At 45.9% G+C, this 17,047-nt stretch overlaps 1 protein-coding gene across 7 annotated transcripts in view; it reads right to left on the bottom strand.

The window, feature by feature from the left end:
* Positions 1-11,400: 11,400 nt before the first annotated feature.
* The window catches only part of UBLCP1 (ubiquitin like domain containing CTD phosphatase 1), a 165,739-nt gene continuing 160,092 nt past the window's right edge, over positions 11,401-17,047 (bottom strand). For all 7 annotated transcript variants that reach the window (XM_078653735.1, XM_078653733.1, XM_078653729.1 and 4 more), the window contains one exon: positions 11,401-12,858. In XM_078653735.1, coding sequence (XP_078509861.1) covers positions 12,831-12,858 — 28 coding nt within the window. In that variant the 3' untranslated portion in view covers positions 11,401-12,830. The remainder of the gene's footprint in view (positions 12,859-17,047) is intronic.

The raw sequence follows: 17,047 nt of genomic DNA, 5'->3' as shown, positions 1-17,047 counted from the left end.
GCCTTGGATAACTGAAAAAGATCAGGTGAAATCTGTTTTGATGTTGCAAGGAATGGATGCAATTCTTTTTCTTTACACCACATTCAGAAACGTTTCCACTTAAACTCGTATGACTTATTTGTGGATTCTGCTCGCACTTTATAGAGTATTTCTCTGCAGTCTTTGGGGATATCGAATAGTACAAGCTCATGGTTGTAGGATCCAGGCCAACAAGTGAAGAGCAGTCAGGTTGGGATGAAATACTTGGCCTTGTTCATGGATAGTAACGTAGGGGGGACATGTCAGAGTAATGTGATGTTGTTCCGAGAGAAGTGGTTCAAAAGATTAACCAGAATGGTTCTCTCTTCATTGTTTTGAGAACCCTTGGTATCAAAGGAATTATGGGAAAAGCGTAAGCTAATATTTTCGACCATCCGATCAAAAAGGCATTGCCCCACAGTCCTCTCTGGGTATGCCAGATTGCGTAATATTGGCATTTGCTTTTCTTGGTCGCAAAAAGATAACGTCTTGGAGAACCAGAGAATCGAGTTCCCACTCGTGACAAGTGGTTGTCAGGTTGCTCAAGGTGTCCGCCAGCACACTGGATACTCCTGGGACGTGTTCTGCCCTCAGTGTTTGTGCCAGATGAGATAGAGCCGCTGATTTTGTCCCTCCTTGTTTGTTTAGGTAGTGCATGCTGGTGGTATTGTCCATCCGGATAAGTACAGACGAGCCTGCAATTCTGGGGACGAATGAAAAAAGGCTCCAAAGCTATGGCCTTCAGTTCTAGAAGATTTCTATGCATTCTTTTTCCAGAGGTTGTCCATTTGGCACTGACAGATAACTCTTGAAGGTGAGTGCCCCATCCCTCCAGGGACACATTCGTGGTGATGACCAGATCTGCTGCTTGTGAGAGAAAAGTTATCTCTTGAGAAATATTGGCTGATGCCGTCCACCATTGTATAGCTTTTATCATTGTTGGGGGTTACCAGTATCACATTGTCGAATGAGCCCAGAACGTGCAGCCACTGTTTGTCTAACTGCTCTTGCAAGGGACACATATCAAGTCTGCAGTTTGGTATCAGAGGAATGCAGGAGGAGCACATTTCTCTGGATAGAAACGGACTGTTGCAAAGTCTTTAAGCCAGTATCCTGATCTCGTCCTGCCACTTTGGAGAGACAAAAGCCTTGGACTGGGTGTCTAAGACTGCTCATATAAACATTAAATTATGTTGTCTGTTCGAGGGTTGGTTTCTGCAGATTTGATTTGAGACCCAATTGTTTGAAAGACAAAAGACATAGTGCAGTGCCCGAGGTGCCTTGTTGGAATGTTGGAGCTTTAATTAGCCAATCGCCTAAATACGGAAAGACCTGAACTCCGTTTAGTCTCAGATTTACTGCCACAGGGGCTGTGTAATTGGTGAATATTCTTGGAGCTGATCGTAGTCCAAAGGGGAACACTGTGAACCGAAAGTGTGTTCTGGCTACCTGGAAACGAAGGTATCTTCGATGGCTGTAATAAATTAGGACGTGAAAGTATGTGTCTTGAAGGTCCACAGAGGTCCTATAGTCCCTATGGTTGAGAAGGTGTAAGATATCTTGCAGGGTGACCATCCGAATGACAGTTTTTTCAGGTATTTGTTCAACTGTCGAAGATCCAAGACTGGGCGCCAGTCTCCTGATTTTTTCCTGATAAGGAAGAAATGGGAATAGAAGCCTGTGCACTTCTGAGACTTCAAAACCTTCTCTATCGCAACTTTCTGCAACATGACAGCGAACTCCTTCAATAGTTGTTTCAGATGGGGAGCAAACGTCCATTTTGGATGCACATTCGGTAGTTTGCAGACGAATTTGAGGGTATGCCCTTTATCTATGATGTCTAGGACCGACTTGTCCAATGTTATGCTGGACCATTGGTGAGTATAATCAGAAATGCGACCTCCTACTTTTTTCTTGGATTTGGGGAAGGTAGCCAGAGGAAAAGAAAGATCATTGTTTTCTGTTAACATCTCGCCCCTTAGTGGGCTGTTTGCCTCTGGCTGGTTGCTTGTAAGCCTCTGCAGGTGGCTGGCTGCCTGCACTGCTGAACATATTGCGGGCTATATTGTCCTTGATAAGGCTGATATTGCCTGAAATATTGGAATCCTCCTCTGTAAGCGTAGGAACTTTTTCCTCTGGTTCCTCAAAAGGTTTGTTTGCGAAATGAATGTTCCCACGGCCTTGGCAGTGTCAGTTTCCGCCTTAATGGACTGCAGAGCTTGATCGATATGTTTTCCGAACAACGCTTCTGTCATATGGCAGATCCATGATTTTCGTCTGGACTTCTGATCTGAATGTAGTTGCTTTCTGCCAGCCCTGCCTGCGGAGAACAGCTGCTCCAGCTAGTTGCCAGAAACCTGTAGAGGATATATCAACAGCACAATCTATTATCCCCAAAGAAGCTCATTCGCCTTCTATGATAATCTTCCTGGCATCAAGATTAGCATCCTCTGGCGGAAGATCGATGTACTGTGCTATATCCGACCACATTTGTCTGTCAAATCGCCCTAGAATTGCCAGAGAATTTGCTGTTCTGTTATTACCGCCATGCTGGAAAAAACGTTTTCCAATCGTTTCAAGGCGACGCCCTTCCCTATCTTCTGGCGTTGTAATAGGGGTAGCAGGGTTTCTAGAACGTCTCTCGGCTGCTTGACTGATGACAGAATCTGCCCTTGGTTGTCCAATAAGGCATGCAGGAGCATCACCCGGCACCTTGTACTTCTTATCTAACCTGGGCATGACCGCTGTCACTGTGGCCGGGTTCTTCATTATACGCACACCTTCCTGCCATATAAAATCTATACTAGGAATAGCTCTTATTAATTTTTAGTTGGACCTTTAAAATCGTAAAGAAAATATTCTGCCTGTTTGGTAGTGAAAGGCAATTGAAAATGTTTCGCCACTCTTTCCATGATGTTCTAGAAACCTCCAATATCGTCCGGAAGGGGATCCACCGGCGGTGCATTCAGGGGAGAAGGCATAGTTATCAAATAGTCACCCCATTCATTGATAGTGGAGGCATAGTCCCTGATCTCTTCATTTTCATCACCCTCCGAAGCGTCATGTGCCGGGGGAGAGGGGGGGGGGTCTGCCAAAGGTAATGATGATAGAGGAGTACCTGTAATTTGCATGGCCTAGGAGGTGGCGTGTTTTGAGAACTGGATTGATGGCTGAAGTCGAAGAGAAGGAGTAGTAGAAACAGGTTCCGGGAACCGTTTATAGTAATCTTGTAACATTCCTTGGAAATTGGTTACTAAGCCAAAGGGCATTTGGATAGAGTGCTCTTGAGGCATATATTCAGAATATTGCTGATAACCTTTATCATAGTAATGATCATATTTGTCATTGAAGTCCTGACATTTTTAAATTTAATTCTGAAGGGATATGAGCCGCTCTAAAAAGACTTTACTCTTTAGATTCTTCCTCCAGTAGCAGAGCTGTTGGAAAAGGCAAAACTTTGGTGGTGAAGTGTGAACTGGAAGAATTACGTCAACACTGGGTTTATCAGTATATGAAAGGCGTGATTAACTCATCAGAGGTGTTAATGGTGATGAGGATGACAACTTCTGGGTCTCCTTCGACAAAGATTTCAGTGTTTTTCCAGTCAAAACCAGTGTTTCTGGGGCGGATGTCCTCCTCCTCCAGGAGACGCACCTTCAAGGCACCAAGACCCTTAGTTTACAGAGGTTTGGCTATCAACAGGTGTTCCATGCCGGGTTTGCAAGGGGGTCCCGGGGGGTGGCGGTCCTGATACACCGAAGGCTCTCATATGTACACGAAACTCATTGGGTAGATGCACATGGCAGATACGTGTTTGTTAAAGGAATGATTGGGAATGAGCCGATGGTCTTTGGTAGCGTGTATGCCCCGCCCCCGCTGCAGGATGCCCTTATTGAGAAGTTGTTCGAGGTGTGGATCGGTATCCCGGATGTTTTGGCGATTGTGGGAGGAGACTGGAATGATGTGATGGATGGGCGGATGGATCGCTACAGGCCCGGTAGGGAACCCCAGACAGCGGCGCCGACGAGGCTTCATGGCCTGGCACAGGGCATGGGTTGGACCGATACATGGCGCTACCAGCATGCCTTGAGCCGAGAATACTCCTATGTGTCGGCTGTGCACAAGTCCTTCTCTAGGCTAGACTACCTGTTCGTACCGACTCCTTGGCTGTCGAGGGTCGCTACCACGGCCGTACTCCCCCATGGCGTCTCGGACCACTCCCCCGTGTCCCTTGACCTGCTGCTGGACAGGAGGCGACAGCCCTTCCGCTGGCGCCAATCAGCGTGGCACCTACAGCAGGATGGATACCGCACACGTTTGCGCGAGTCTATCTCCGATTATTGGACAGAGAATGGCGGGCCAGAGGTCGACGCCGTCACCCAGTGGGAGGCGATGAAGTCGGTGCTCAGGGGAGTGGACATTGCCTGGTGTGTGGAGGCCCGCAGGACCCATCTGCGCGAGGTGGAGGAGGCGGCGGGGCGGGTTCGGGACCTGGAGAGGGACTGTACCGCGAGTGACACGGACGAGGCGGTGGGGCCGCTCCTGCAGGCACAGCAGTTGTACTCCTCCCTGCTACACAATGAGGCGCGCCAGCTTTGGCTAGCCACTCAGAGCAGGATCTATCAATGGGGGGATAAATCCAGTACCATGCTATATAGACTTTGCCAACACACCTTCCGGCCCCAGGCTCTGCCGGGCATTTGGGATGACCAAGGTGTCCAGTTGGCGGCCCCTGAGGCCATAGCTGCCAGCTTCGCGATGTATTATGCCGATCTTTATGCCCCCCGTGAGGTCCTCTCAGCGGACGATATAGACAAATTTTTGGCAGATATCCCGCCGCGCGCCCTCCCAGAGGAGGCCAGGGATCGGCTAGACCTTCCCCTTTCTTTGGAGGAACTGGGCACGGCACTTGGGGAATTGAACACCGGCAAAGCCCCGGGACCGAACGGATTCCCGTGCGAGTTTATGAAGACCTTTCATATCCAGCTGGAGGGGCGCTACCAGTTGGCACTGGAGGCGGCCAGGGAGAGTGGACACCTACCAGCGGATTGGCGACACGCAGAAATTGTTGTTTTCTGTAAGCCAGGGAGGCCCCCGGAACAGCACTCTTCGTACAGACCGATTTCCCTCTTGAATTTCGAGGCGAAAATATTGGCCAAGGCCTTGGCCAACCGCCTTCTCCCGTACATCACTGACTTAGTACACCCTGACCAGGCGGGGTTCATGCCCCATAGAGCAACTCGGCACAACATTCGCCGGGCGCAGGTGGTGGTGGAGACGGCCCGGGCCGCCGGGATCCCAACGGCGCTCCTCCTGGCAGATATCGACCGAGCCTTTGACTCTCTCAGCTGGGTGTACCTTAGGGCACTGCTGTCCCGCCTTAATCTCGGGCCGGTTTTCCTCTCATACTTGAGCTTGCTCTATACGGACCTGACCGCGTCGGTGCGGGTGGCGGGAGCGGCGTCCGAGTCCTTCCCCATCGGACGGGGCACCAGGCAGGGATGCCCTCTCTCCCCCTACCTATTCGCCCTGGCCATGGAGCCTCTGGCGGCGTGGGTGAGGATGGATGCGCAACTCCGGGGACTGGAATGGGACATGGGCCCCTCCGACCGTATTGCGCTCTACGCCGACGATGTCCTGTTCTTCCTCACGGACCTCAATCGGTCCGGACCCAGGGTCCTGGAGATAATGAAAGTTTTCGGGGAGATTTCAGGATTGCATCTGAATGTGCAGAAGTCCAAGCTGTGGGCTCTGGGCGGCGGAGACAGGCCGGGTGATTGGGCCTTGACACTGCAGAGCGCGGTGGGGGGCCTCAAATACCTGGGTATCTTTCTTACAGATGTTCCGGACTTGGCATGGGAGCGCAATGTGGTGCCTGTGTGGGACAGGGTGCATTCGGACATCAAAACCTGGTCCAGAATGCCACTGAACATATATGGCCGGTCGGCGATCTTTAAAATGGTGGCCCTGCCGCGCCTTCTATACCAATTGCAGAACCACCCTTACCCCATTGCACCGCAGTGGTTTCGCCAAGTGAACGCCGCTCTCAGTCAGTTCCTTTGGGCTGGGGGAGTGGCGAGAGTGGCTCTCCGCACCTGCTTCCTTTCTACGTACTGCGGGGGCCTGGCCGCCTCGGACATCTTATCATACTATCAGGCGGCGCACCTGCTGGTGCTTAACGACTGGTGGTATGGGGATCGGGGCGACCCGACTTATGCCCTGGAGCGGTACCTGATGGACCCAGACACGGTCCACACCATTCTTTATTCGGCAGCTATCAGGAAACGACTCCCCATGGTCACTCAGGTGGTCTTCCGGGTGTGGCGCGCTGCCTTGCGCCGTATGGGTTGGTGGAACAGATTGACGAGGGAGACCCCGCTGTGGCAGAACGGCTGTCTCCCGGAGCTGGCGTCCCTACAGGGATTCAGGAGCTGGGATGATATCGGTATCTCCACGCTCGGCAGCATCATGAGGGGCACCACCCTTAAGTCTTTCCAGATGTTGAGGGAGGAATATGACATGCCCAAAACTCAATTCTTTAAATATTTGCAACTACGTCATGCACTATCTCCCTCCCTGGTGGGCTTGGGATCTCTGCCCGAGTTTAGCCCCCTGGAGGCCAAGGTGTTCATGGGGGAACTAGAGGAGAAAAAGATCTCCAATATATACCAAACTCTGGTCACGCACTGTTCCTCCTCTCTTGATGGATTACGTTCTGCATGGGAGAGAGATCTTGGTGCGTTCGAAGAAGAGGACTGGAGAGAAGCCCTGGAGGCCCCTAAGGGGGCGGCCATTGCGATGCGCCTCCGCTTTATCCAGTTTAAATACTTACATAGGGCCTACTTTACCAGAGAGCGGTTGTGGAAAGCAGGTTTGATTGCCTCCCCCGAATGCTTGAGATGTGGCCGGGCGGTTGGAACGTTTGTCCATACTGTGTGGTCGTGTGCGAACTTGGCCAGGTACTGGGTGGGGGTCTGGGACTGTTTGGCTGAGGTTCTGGGCTGGGACCTTCCCCTATCACCGCAACTTGGCTTGCTTCATGTTATGGAACAGGTGGGGGGCAACATTTACAAGCGTCACTTACTGGTCCTGGGCCTTACTGTAGCCAAGCGGGACATAGCCAGGGCCTGGAAGGACCCCAGGGCCCCTTTGTTGGAGGTTTGGAGACGAGGATTGGACTTTTGCATGGGACTTGAGCGCCCGATCTTTGAGGCCAGGGGTTGCCCCCGGAAACATTTTAAGATATGGAAAAGATGGGCGGACTACAGGGGACTGTGGCTGGAACCACCGATGGCCCAGGACACTGGGGAAGACCTTTAACTACTGTACCCTGGGCGACAGGGAGTACGCACACTGGCTATTATTATATTCTAGGCCTTGAGATTAGCAGACACTGGGTGGGGGGCGGGGTTGGGTCAGGGGAGTTAGGGAGTTGGGGGGTTGGGTGTTTAATGCAATAATGCTTGTACTGAATGCATATCCTTTTTTCTATATGCTTATGCTCGTTGGTCCTGCGTTGTGATGCGGGACGATGTTCTTATGCTCTGTGTAATGTCAGTACTTGAAAATAAAATTTTGTTCTGGAAAAAAAAAAACTGTTTCTGATTGATGTGCCGTCAAAGAGGTTATCGTCGTCGATGGTGTCAAAGAGAGTTAAGTAGACTTTAGTTTCTTTGATATGTCCGTCAACAGGAATGTCTGTCGACTGTGCAGGATCCTTAGTTGTCGTCGCGCGCTTAGCTGAACGCTTCCTCGACTGAGGTGGAGACAGGAGAATTGACTTGGAGGTCATCGTCACCGATAACAGTCTACATGTAACAATGGTCGTCAACGCTGTAGGAGACGACATTATCATCAATGGCGATGCCGCTGTAGTGAATGTAGACGTCAACGTTGTCGACAAGAGCATCGTCGATGGAATAAAAATATAGAAATCTTTATTTTTTCAGCAGGTATATAGACGGGAGGGATTTTGAAGTCCTTCTGCCAGGTATAATTTTTCAGATGGCGTAGAAGGCTCAGAAGAAACCTTTGAGGAAGGTCGGTGATGATATTTATCCCAATATTTCTTAGAATGACCGGGTGTATCATTATGTGTTTTCTTAATGGCCTTTTTAGGGTGTTCAGAAGTGTCTTTATCAGAGGATCTACCCCTTGTTAATGATTTGCCAGCTGTAAGAGAATCATCGCTCTCTGCCTCAAAAACAGGGTTGTCTTTAGATTTAATCCTCTGTAGCCATAACAGAAGTCTTCCCTCTACGTCCTTGAGGGACTTCTGTGAGAAAGTGCAACAAATTTTACAGTCTTTGACTATGTGGCCAGGATAGAGGCAATAAATGCACTTTTATGAGGATCATCAATATAAAGTTTCTTTTGCCACAGGTGTTACATGGGCTGAATATTCCCTTCTTAGCATGGTTTGACATGGTTAGAATCTCCCAAGGAAATCTAGAAGAAAAAAAAAACACATATGACCTACTGGCGGTCGCCACTAGGTAGTTATAGTTAGAGCCTATTTTCCAAGTTTATTGTTTTGCCAATAACTTTGTCGCCGTTTGACGAATTTTATCGAAATTTTCAAGGAAGATGGGGCGCTCCGGTCAGCTCCTGTCTTGAAAGTTTCTGGGTGATTTGTGAAGCGGTGGCCGAGAAAAGAAGGGGGGTCTCAAAACACGTTTTCCCCATGTTAATTTCCATAGGGCTGTAGCTTTGTCTAAAGTTTCCTAACTGCTGAACGGAATTACACCAAATTTGGAAAATAGGTAGGTCTTGGTTCAGAAAGCGACCCTTTTTTGAATGATGTAAATTCGTTCATTAGTTCCTGAGAAATTAGAAAAAGTTTCGATATCTGAGAACCGGGCACGAGCTTCACTCTGATTGGCTGCCAACACTCCAAACCAGGAAGTGTTGGCAGCCATCTTGTGACTCAGTAATCGAGTCACAAGAAAAGAGTAAATAAAAAGGTAAAAACACAAGAAAAGGGGGCAGGGTACAAACACCCTGACCCCCCCTAGGCCTTCTCAAGGGGTCCCACAAGGACCCCCAGGGCTCAAAATAGCATTTATTTTAAAAAGAAAAAAAAAAAAAAAAAAAAAAAAAAATCGGGCAAATTCTCGCTGGGGTTGCGAATCCTGCAGGAAAAAAAAAAATTAAGTGCGGTCTCCCGTGCTTCATTTTAATGAGCCCCTGGGTGGGCCAGGCCCCGGAGGCAACGCCAAAAATAAATATTGGGAGCCACCTCCCGGGGCTTGTTTAATTAGATGTGGGGGGGTACCAGGCCCCCCCCGCCCCCAAACCCCGGGACCGCCAACTCCCAGGGGTTTTGATTATACGGGGTGGGGGGCACATGGCCCCGGGGACTGCCACCTCCCTGGAGCTAAAATAAATTAATAGGTGCGGGGGGAGCTCCTGCTTCCCCTACACTGCCCCGGGGACCACCATCTCCCTGGGGCACAATTTATTCCGGGGGGGGGGGGGTCTGCTATGGACCCCCGAGCCCTGTGGACCATCACCTCCCCGGTGCTATGTAAATGAAGGGAGGGGGCGCATGGCCCCCCTCCTGGAGCCCTTGATGGCTCTGGGGGCCGCCACTCCCCAGGGCCGGCTCCTGCAATGTCCCGGGGTGCCCACCCCCGGGCCATTGCGGTTTGCTATGGCCGGGCAGGAACACGGCTCCCACCCTGCCACAACAAACTCCTGCTTTGGTTCATTGAAGGGAAAGCAGGAAAACCTGATCTCGCTTCAATGAAGCAAAGCAGTATTGCTTTTGCACAAGGGCGGCTGCTTGTCTGCAGCGCCCCTTGTGCAGGACCGTGGGGGCATTGGGGCTTCCCCCCACGGTACGCAACGGAAAGGCCAGGTCCCAGGCAATGGCGTTCTCCCTGTTAATTCAATAAATAAAAAAATTCAAAAAACAGAAAGGCCGGACCCGGGGAATGGGATCCCCAGCCCATAATTGCCCTAGGGAGGGGGCCACACGGCTCCCCCTCCAAATAATTTCATTTATAAAAAAAACAACATTAAGTCTGGCCATGCCCAAGGGGATTTGGGCCGGCAGAAATTGGCCTCGGGAGAGGGGCCATGCAGCCCCCTTCCCGATTTAAATGTATTATTATTATTTTTTTTTTTAAAGGGGCCAGGCCCTGGGGGATGGGGTCCCCAAGACCCCAAAAAAGTTTTAAAAAGGGGGGCCACACAGTCCCCCTTGTGCACAAAAAAATAAAGCTGGCATCTTGCCTGAGGCCACGGCCCTTTCTCCACCACTCTGCAAACGAGCCCCCTGGCACGTTGTTATATTCCGCTGGAATACTGATGGTCCCTGGGGGCCAAGTAGGCCACCAGGTACCTCCAATATGCACCACAAAGCTGAGGAGGTAAATCAGATTATCATGTGGATGATGTCATCAGTGATTATTCATTTGAGATGTCATCAGTGATGTCACTGACCAGGTTATGAATGATGTAATATGTGACGTCATCAGCAATGCATTGCGGGGGCGCGAGTTTTAGTTAGCTGAACTAACTATAACGGTGGAATTTCTCTGGTTTTGTATGAGTGAAATGTCCAACAAACTATAACGTCTCTGAAACCTGTGTTTTTTTCTGTGAATGTCTAAGGTTTTTTAAATGCTAATTTCTAACTAACGTACCTGAAACCTATGGTTTTTTTAGTGAATATATATATATATATATATATATATATATATATATATATATATATATCTGATCTGAAGAGAACTTTCTTGAAATCAGAAGGTTTGAAGAATAACTGAGGAGAGCTCAGAGAGGCTCCCTTCACACGACATGCAGTACAAAATATGAGGGAGCTAGCCTCTATGAGGAAGGTTCTAGAGGGTGCTGTCTCCTGCTTGGTAGCAGACTAAGTTTGGTCCTTTCAACAACAAAAAAGTCATAGATAGGCTATTAAATTCATGGCCTAGTGCCACTTTAGCCTATGGCACTAATAGGATTGCTTGGATATACTACTGTGGGACTACCACTTCGACGACGAGGAAGGATTTAAGCATGTGAATCTATGAAAGATCCAATACTGGAGAACTATGTTGTTTTAGAGACTCGTTTCAGTCCTGCATGCTAACACTGGACCTACCTCCTCCCCACACCAGCTACAATAAGTAGCAGATGATTGACAAGTTTTGAAGGAAGGTAACCTTGAGCATCACATATATGATAAAGAATAGATATATTTACAAACCAGAACATCATCCTGAAGGATAGATCCATAGATGTCTGAAATTCACTGTAGTGCCGCATTCCATAGCAATAACTGACATCTTAGAATAGGGGGCGAGATATAAGTGTGTGAGAGTTGAAATATAACTACAGGAGTACAGAAATAGGTTAGGAAAAGATATCCATCACTTTACGAAAAAAGTATTTATTATGTACACCAATGCAATATTCTCTGAAAAACAATACACATCACTGTGCATTTTATAACTCGGGCATCTTACAGGATTCAGTGCTAAGAATGCATAGCAGAAGAAACTGCAATTCTGCACAGAGCAGCAGAAACCAAAAATGCTGGGAGAAAGGCCCAAAGCAAGACTATGGAGAAGCAGAAGCAGCTGCAAGTGGCGAAAAGAACTGCTGTGCGAAGAAGAGGTTAGACACCATGTAGCCTGACACACCCAGACACACAAGTACAGATGCAGCTGCCAGTGAATGGAAGAACTGTTGCTACTGCTGAGAAGGAGATGCCTCACAAATTCTTTACTATAACTTGCACAAAAGGGCAGATCTTTGTATACTTTCCAGATCACAATATAACCTTCATAATGTATCACTGTGAAACCTCCCAAAACAATCCAGAAATGTTGCTACAAAAAGTTACGTTGTCAGCATGCTACTCATCTGGCCGTAGCTATAATTATTCGCTAATACTTAGCTTTGGGTACCTGAGAACCACAACTGAGAGGATCCCGAAAGCAAACTCTAAATTATATGATGTATAAAGCTCTGTAAAAATGTGCATTAATCCTGAGAAATAGCAAGGACATTTGAAGTGCAACCTTTACAGTTAATAGTTAGGCCTATTTTAATTTTGCACAATTGCTATATAAATGAACAGAGTTCTGTTATGTTTTTATTTTCCTACAGAAACATTTTTATACTAATGCCACAGCATCCCGATATCTGCTTGGTTAGGTTTCCATTGTGGGGATAGGAGGTCTAGGTCTTCAGAAGCTACTGGAGGGCAGGATCCCAATGCACACCAAAGACAGACACACAAAAACACTGCAAACATCTAGACGTTTTGAGACTCTGCCATGGACTGAGGGAGGCAGATTAAGCATTACTTGGAACAAATATAAGAAGTCTTAAAATGAGAACTGCTCTCTAAAGGTTAGCTCCTAACTAGAGGGCCGGCAAAAGAAAACATGATAAAAATGTGATTAAGAAAGAAAAGTCTCAGAACAAGCCTCTGGTCGTAATTTTGGATAAGAGTGGCTAACATAGAAAAAGGTGTAAGCTCTGAAGGTGCACAATGGCCACAAGGCTGAAGAGCCAATGTTTGCCCCTTTTACTGAAGGGGCTTTAAAGAGTCCAGCTAACAATCCAGAGATATGCAAAGGAATATTCCAACAAGAGGCATATTTGAGGCCTGAGCCGCTTTTTTTTTCTAATTAGTGAATTATAGTCACTCTCCAAGACAGGGAAACTGACGGCAGGAAACGGTCTGCAACATCCTTTCTTCCACTGGAAGACCACCATTCGGCACATCAGTAAAAGAAGGGAAGGTCCTGGGCCGCAAATAGCTTTCGGTCTCACCACATCGACATTAATAGCAACTACTGGCCTTGCTTCTTTGAAAGGTACCTGCAAAAAGGAAATTAACACAAAAACTCAAATAGACATAAGAAACAACTCCTACAAAGGATTTCTAGAACTGTCAGAGAATGTCAGCGCTCTATGAAGGTTGTGCCCTCATCCATTTTGGTGATCGTAATAAAATGACTTGCTTGTAATCCTAAATCCTCCATAAGCATTGTCATTATATTCATAACACTAGACTTTTGCCCACCTTCTTTAAATGTAATATCTTTACTTTAAAACTTCTCATGCCAATCTGAAGCACAAACACGAGGTGCAGTGCCTGTTTTGTTACAGAGCTCTCAAGGTTCCTGATTCAATGTGCGGTGGCCCTAGGATGGTTCTGTGCATTCTAGTAGTCTTTTTTTTAATCCCATCATAAAGAAAGGACTGTAAATACCAAGTGCAAAGAAAAAAACTAAATTGGCTATCCTGTGCAATGACAGAAAGGGTGAGCGAGCTCTACCTTACAGATCAGTTAGCCTACAGAAAAATCAATTTTTTAACAGCTAATACCTTTTACGAAACTTGGAACACAAATGTTTCTAAGCAAAAAATATAAACCACTTTAGTTTGAAAAATGAAAGACATGCACTCATCAATGGATTTATTATTTCTCAAAAAGGGGGCCTTTTTGGGACAGAATACACAAGGGGACCACACAATGTCACCAAGTTTAACATACAGAGACTCAATGCCACAGAAAATGTAATGCTATCGTGCACAAAAACAAACTAAGTGTTCAGAGAAGAGGACATTAGGTACATTCCTTAGGGATTATAAATGTCTTCTTTTGCAAAAACAATTGTCTGGTTTTGATGCCAGAGCTTTGGTAGTCCCGGAATGTTGAAAGTTTTGGGGTCAGGTATGAAAATTGGAGGACATTATTACAGATTACGGTAATGTCACTTGAATGGGGGTTCGCTAGTCACATTGCGTCAACTAGACAATGTAAAACCCCAAAAATTAGAAGACATTGACACTGGAGGATTCTATGGTTAGAATGGAAAATCTCTACATTTGCTCAATTATGATTATGATCATCAGTGTAAACCTAATAAAGTCACTGTTTAACTAGAAAGCAAATAACATACGTTTTGGTTGTTTATGCATAAAGGTCTAATTTCAGGTGATAAATTGGTAGATCCAGTCATAACATTAATTTGAAACTGATCTCATTATTGTTCATGTGCATACACACATGCACGCTAATTAGAACTCACTTAAAATATAACAAACCCTTCTTTGAATCCGCCCTTAGGAAGGGATGAAAGAAATGTTAAGCAGATAAATAACATCCACATAGTAAAAAAATGTGACTGCTCCTCTTAAGCAACCAGCCTATTCCTCAGTCTCATAATGAAGTGTAGTAACAGTGCCAAGTAAACTTCGGCAGGTGAGTAGCACATGGATTTTAAGCATTTACTCTAGAATAATTCTCCTGACAAGGGTATTTATCGGATAGACAGCGATTTGATAATCAGTATCTAAAGTAAGTACATTTTGCTTCTTCATTGTGGGACGTTAATTAATATTGATAAATACGAGAATAGCAAATCAAAGCCTTAAAGGGTGTAGGAGGTGGTGGAAAGAGACAAATGAACAAGCAGCATGTAGAAGAGGATAGGGAGAGTCTAATTAAATTCTGCAGCTAAGCTCCACCCACTTGGGTGTCTGCTTTGGAGTTAAAATCCAAACCGCAGTTTTTGACAAACTTATGAACCAATTTCCACGCAGTCACTACGCAAATCTCATTACATGGCACATTCCCAAATGCAACACTATTAAATGTTTTAACTCAAGGTTGAGGTGGATAGAGGCATACTCGGAAAGGGAATGCTGGCCCCTGATAGCATATGATAAAAGAAATGGTCTTCTGACTGTACATTTTTCATCATTTTAACAATCTTGGATGATCATCACGATTATTAATGAAAAGCTACTTAGTTTTCATAATCTCTTTGACCAAATCAATGTAATATTGAAGGCTTCTTTTTAAGTCTACAGCATATGGGGATCTTTCCACATTTGAAGACAGATTAGGGAAAAGGGTAGATTAATTATATACGTCACATAAAAACCTATTAGAATTATGGAGTACCATTAAATTAGGGGAGGAAATGTTATTTGCTGTTAGCGCGGCAGATTCACAAGCTTTGCGCACTCCTGCCATCTAGTGTTGGAAATGGCTATTGCAAGTTAACGTTCTTCCCAGTACAAGCTTCTATTTCAAAGTGAATCATGGTCCGTCCGTACCGGAAACCCACAATGGACCAGGACACAAACTCCACACCTTCGGTTGTTTTCCCTCCAAAAGGTGAGAGAAATTGTGAAAAAGTGAAGTAGGAAAGTATGTATGTACAGGTAGACTGGGAAAGTGTGAAGGATGCATTTGTAGTGATGAGAACGCTTGCATTAGAGGAGTTGGGATAGCATATGCAAGTCTACAGCACTACAAGCCAAGTATCATCTTCTGCTTGTAGCATCTATTGCGGTACATAACATTTTGCTTTGACTGAAAAGAAGTTCTTACCCTAAAGCAGTGGCTTGAGAGATGTTCGGAATAACGTATTAAGCAGATTGCCCACCCTGTGCTTCTTCACAGGCATTGACGTCTACCTAATAATGCTTTATTAAATAGTGCAGCGTGGACCATGTCGCTGCTTTCCAGATGTCTGCAAGAGATATGCAAGGAAAGAAAGCCATAGTGACACCTTTTTGGCGAGAGGAATGTGGTCTAGGCGTGGAGTATAGTATTCATCTTGCAATCTCCGATTTTGAAACCGGTTTACCCAAATGGTATTTAAAAAATGCAAGAGTTGTTTTCCTTTCCAACTAATTTGGTATGATCAATGTAATGCATTTTTACATCTAATGTGTGTAAAGTTCTTTCTGCAACCAACTGGGAATATGGAAAGAAAATTGGAAGTTCAATTGTTTGACTGACATTTGATATAAATTGCAAATGAGCCCTTAGAATGACTTGATTATTAAGAACCTTGCAATTCATTAAGTCTACGTAAGGAAGTTTCCGCTACTAGGAAGGCACATTTCTGTGAGAAAAACTGCATCTGACAGGAATGTAACAGCTCGAAGGGGGTCCCCATGAGTAGTGTTAAGAACTACATCAAAGTCGTTGAATGGACTGGTGATGTCCTTTGTTAGATAACTCGTTTTAAGATCCTCCAGGAATGTTTAGACAAATTATATAATAAATAGAGACAGATGTTGTCTATTCTGCATGTAAACTGCCACAGCTACCAAATAAAATCTAATGAGGTGTATTCTAGGCATGATTATTGCAACTCTAACAAACTGTGTCTTGCACTAAAGCTCTGAATAGGTTGTTTGTCTCTACTGACAGTAGTGTACACATCTTTTCAATTCTGCAGCTTAACAAGCTCTTTTAACAAGGGTCATTGTCTTGAGGTTTTGTTGTTGAAGTTCCTTCTAATGTCATATTAGGTCTCCTCTCAAGGGTAACTTCTCGTGTGAGTGAATGGACATGTCCAGTAGAACTAAGCTTGGGTATATTGCATTTTGTGAGGTGGTGAACAGGTGGACGGTAGGCATCCTCCATTTCTGGAAGTAAAGCTGAAGTAGATGTGTATTCATCTCCCACTTTAATGCTTTTTTCTGCTTAGCAGGTCCACAAAGTTGTCATCAAGCCTCAGCAGATGCTCCACTAGAAGCAAACCCTGGTGATAAATGGGAAAGAGACATATCATTTGCCTCAATGTTGACAACTGAAGTGAATTGATTTTGACTGTAATACATTGAGACTGCATGGACACTCTGTACGAGGACGGTCTTGCTGCAAATTAGTGTAACACTTAGAGCCAAGTGCATTGTCGTCAGCTTTAAGAAACTGATGTGTATTTTTTCTTGTTGCCGATCCATGCAATGTGAATGGTCAGGGTGTTTAGATACATCTCCAATTCCATGAGGAAAGAGTCTGTGGTTATGGTCATTTGCAGCTGAGGGTCTAAAAATGAAATGGCCACCGTGTTATATTGTCGTGAACTTTGGACTCTGCCAACATTACATCTTCTCATTGACCCATGAATATACTTCCTGCAGTATGGGCTTTCATCACCCAACTGTCGAGACAGGGATTAAGGGAGATCTTTTGTTGTGGAGATGAGTTGAGACCACCAGCATGTACTTTCAAAAGGTTGGAGTCGCAAATATTAGA

The sequence above is a fragment of the Lissotriton helveticus genome, chromosome 7 (assembly GCF_964261635.1).
Source record: "Lissotriton helveticus chromosome 7, aLisHel1.1, whole genome shotgun sequence".
Taxonomy (NCBI): domain Eukaryota; kingdom Metazoa; phylum Chordata; class Amphibia; order Caudata; family Salamandridae; genus Lissotriton; species Lissotriton helveticus.
The sequence above is the reverse complement of the archived record's forward strand: the minus strand, read 5'-3'. Positions and strand labels throughout refer to the sequence as shown.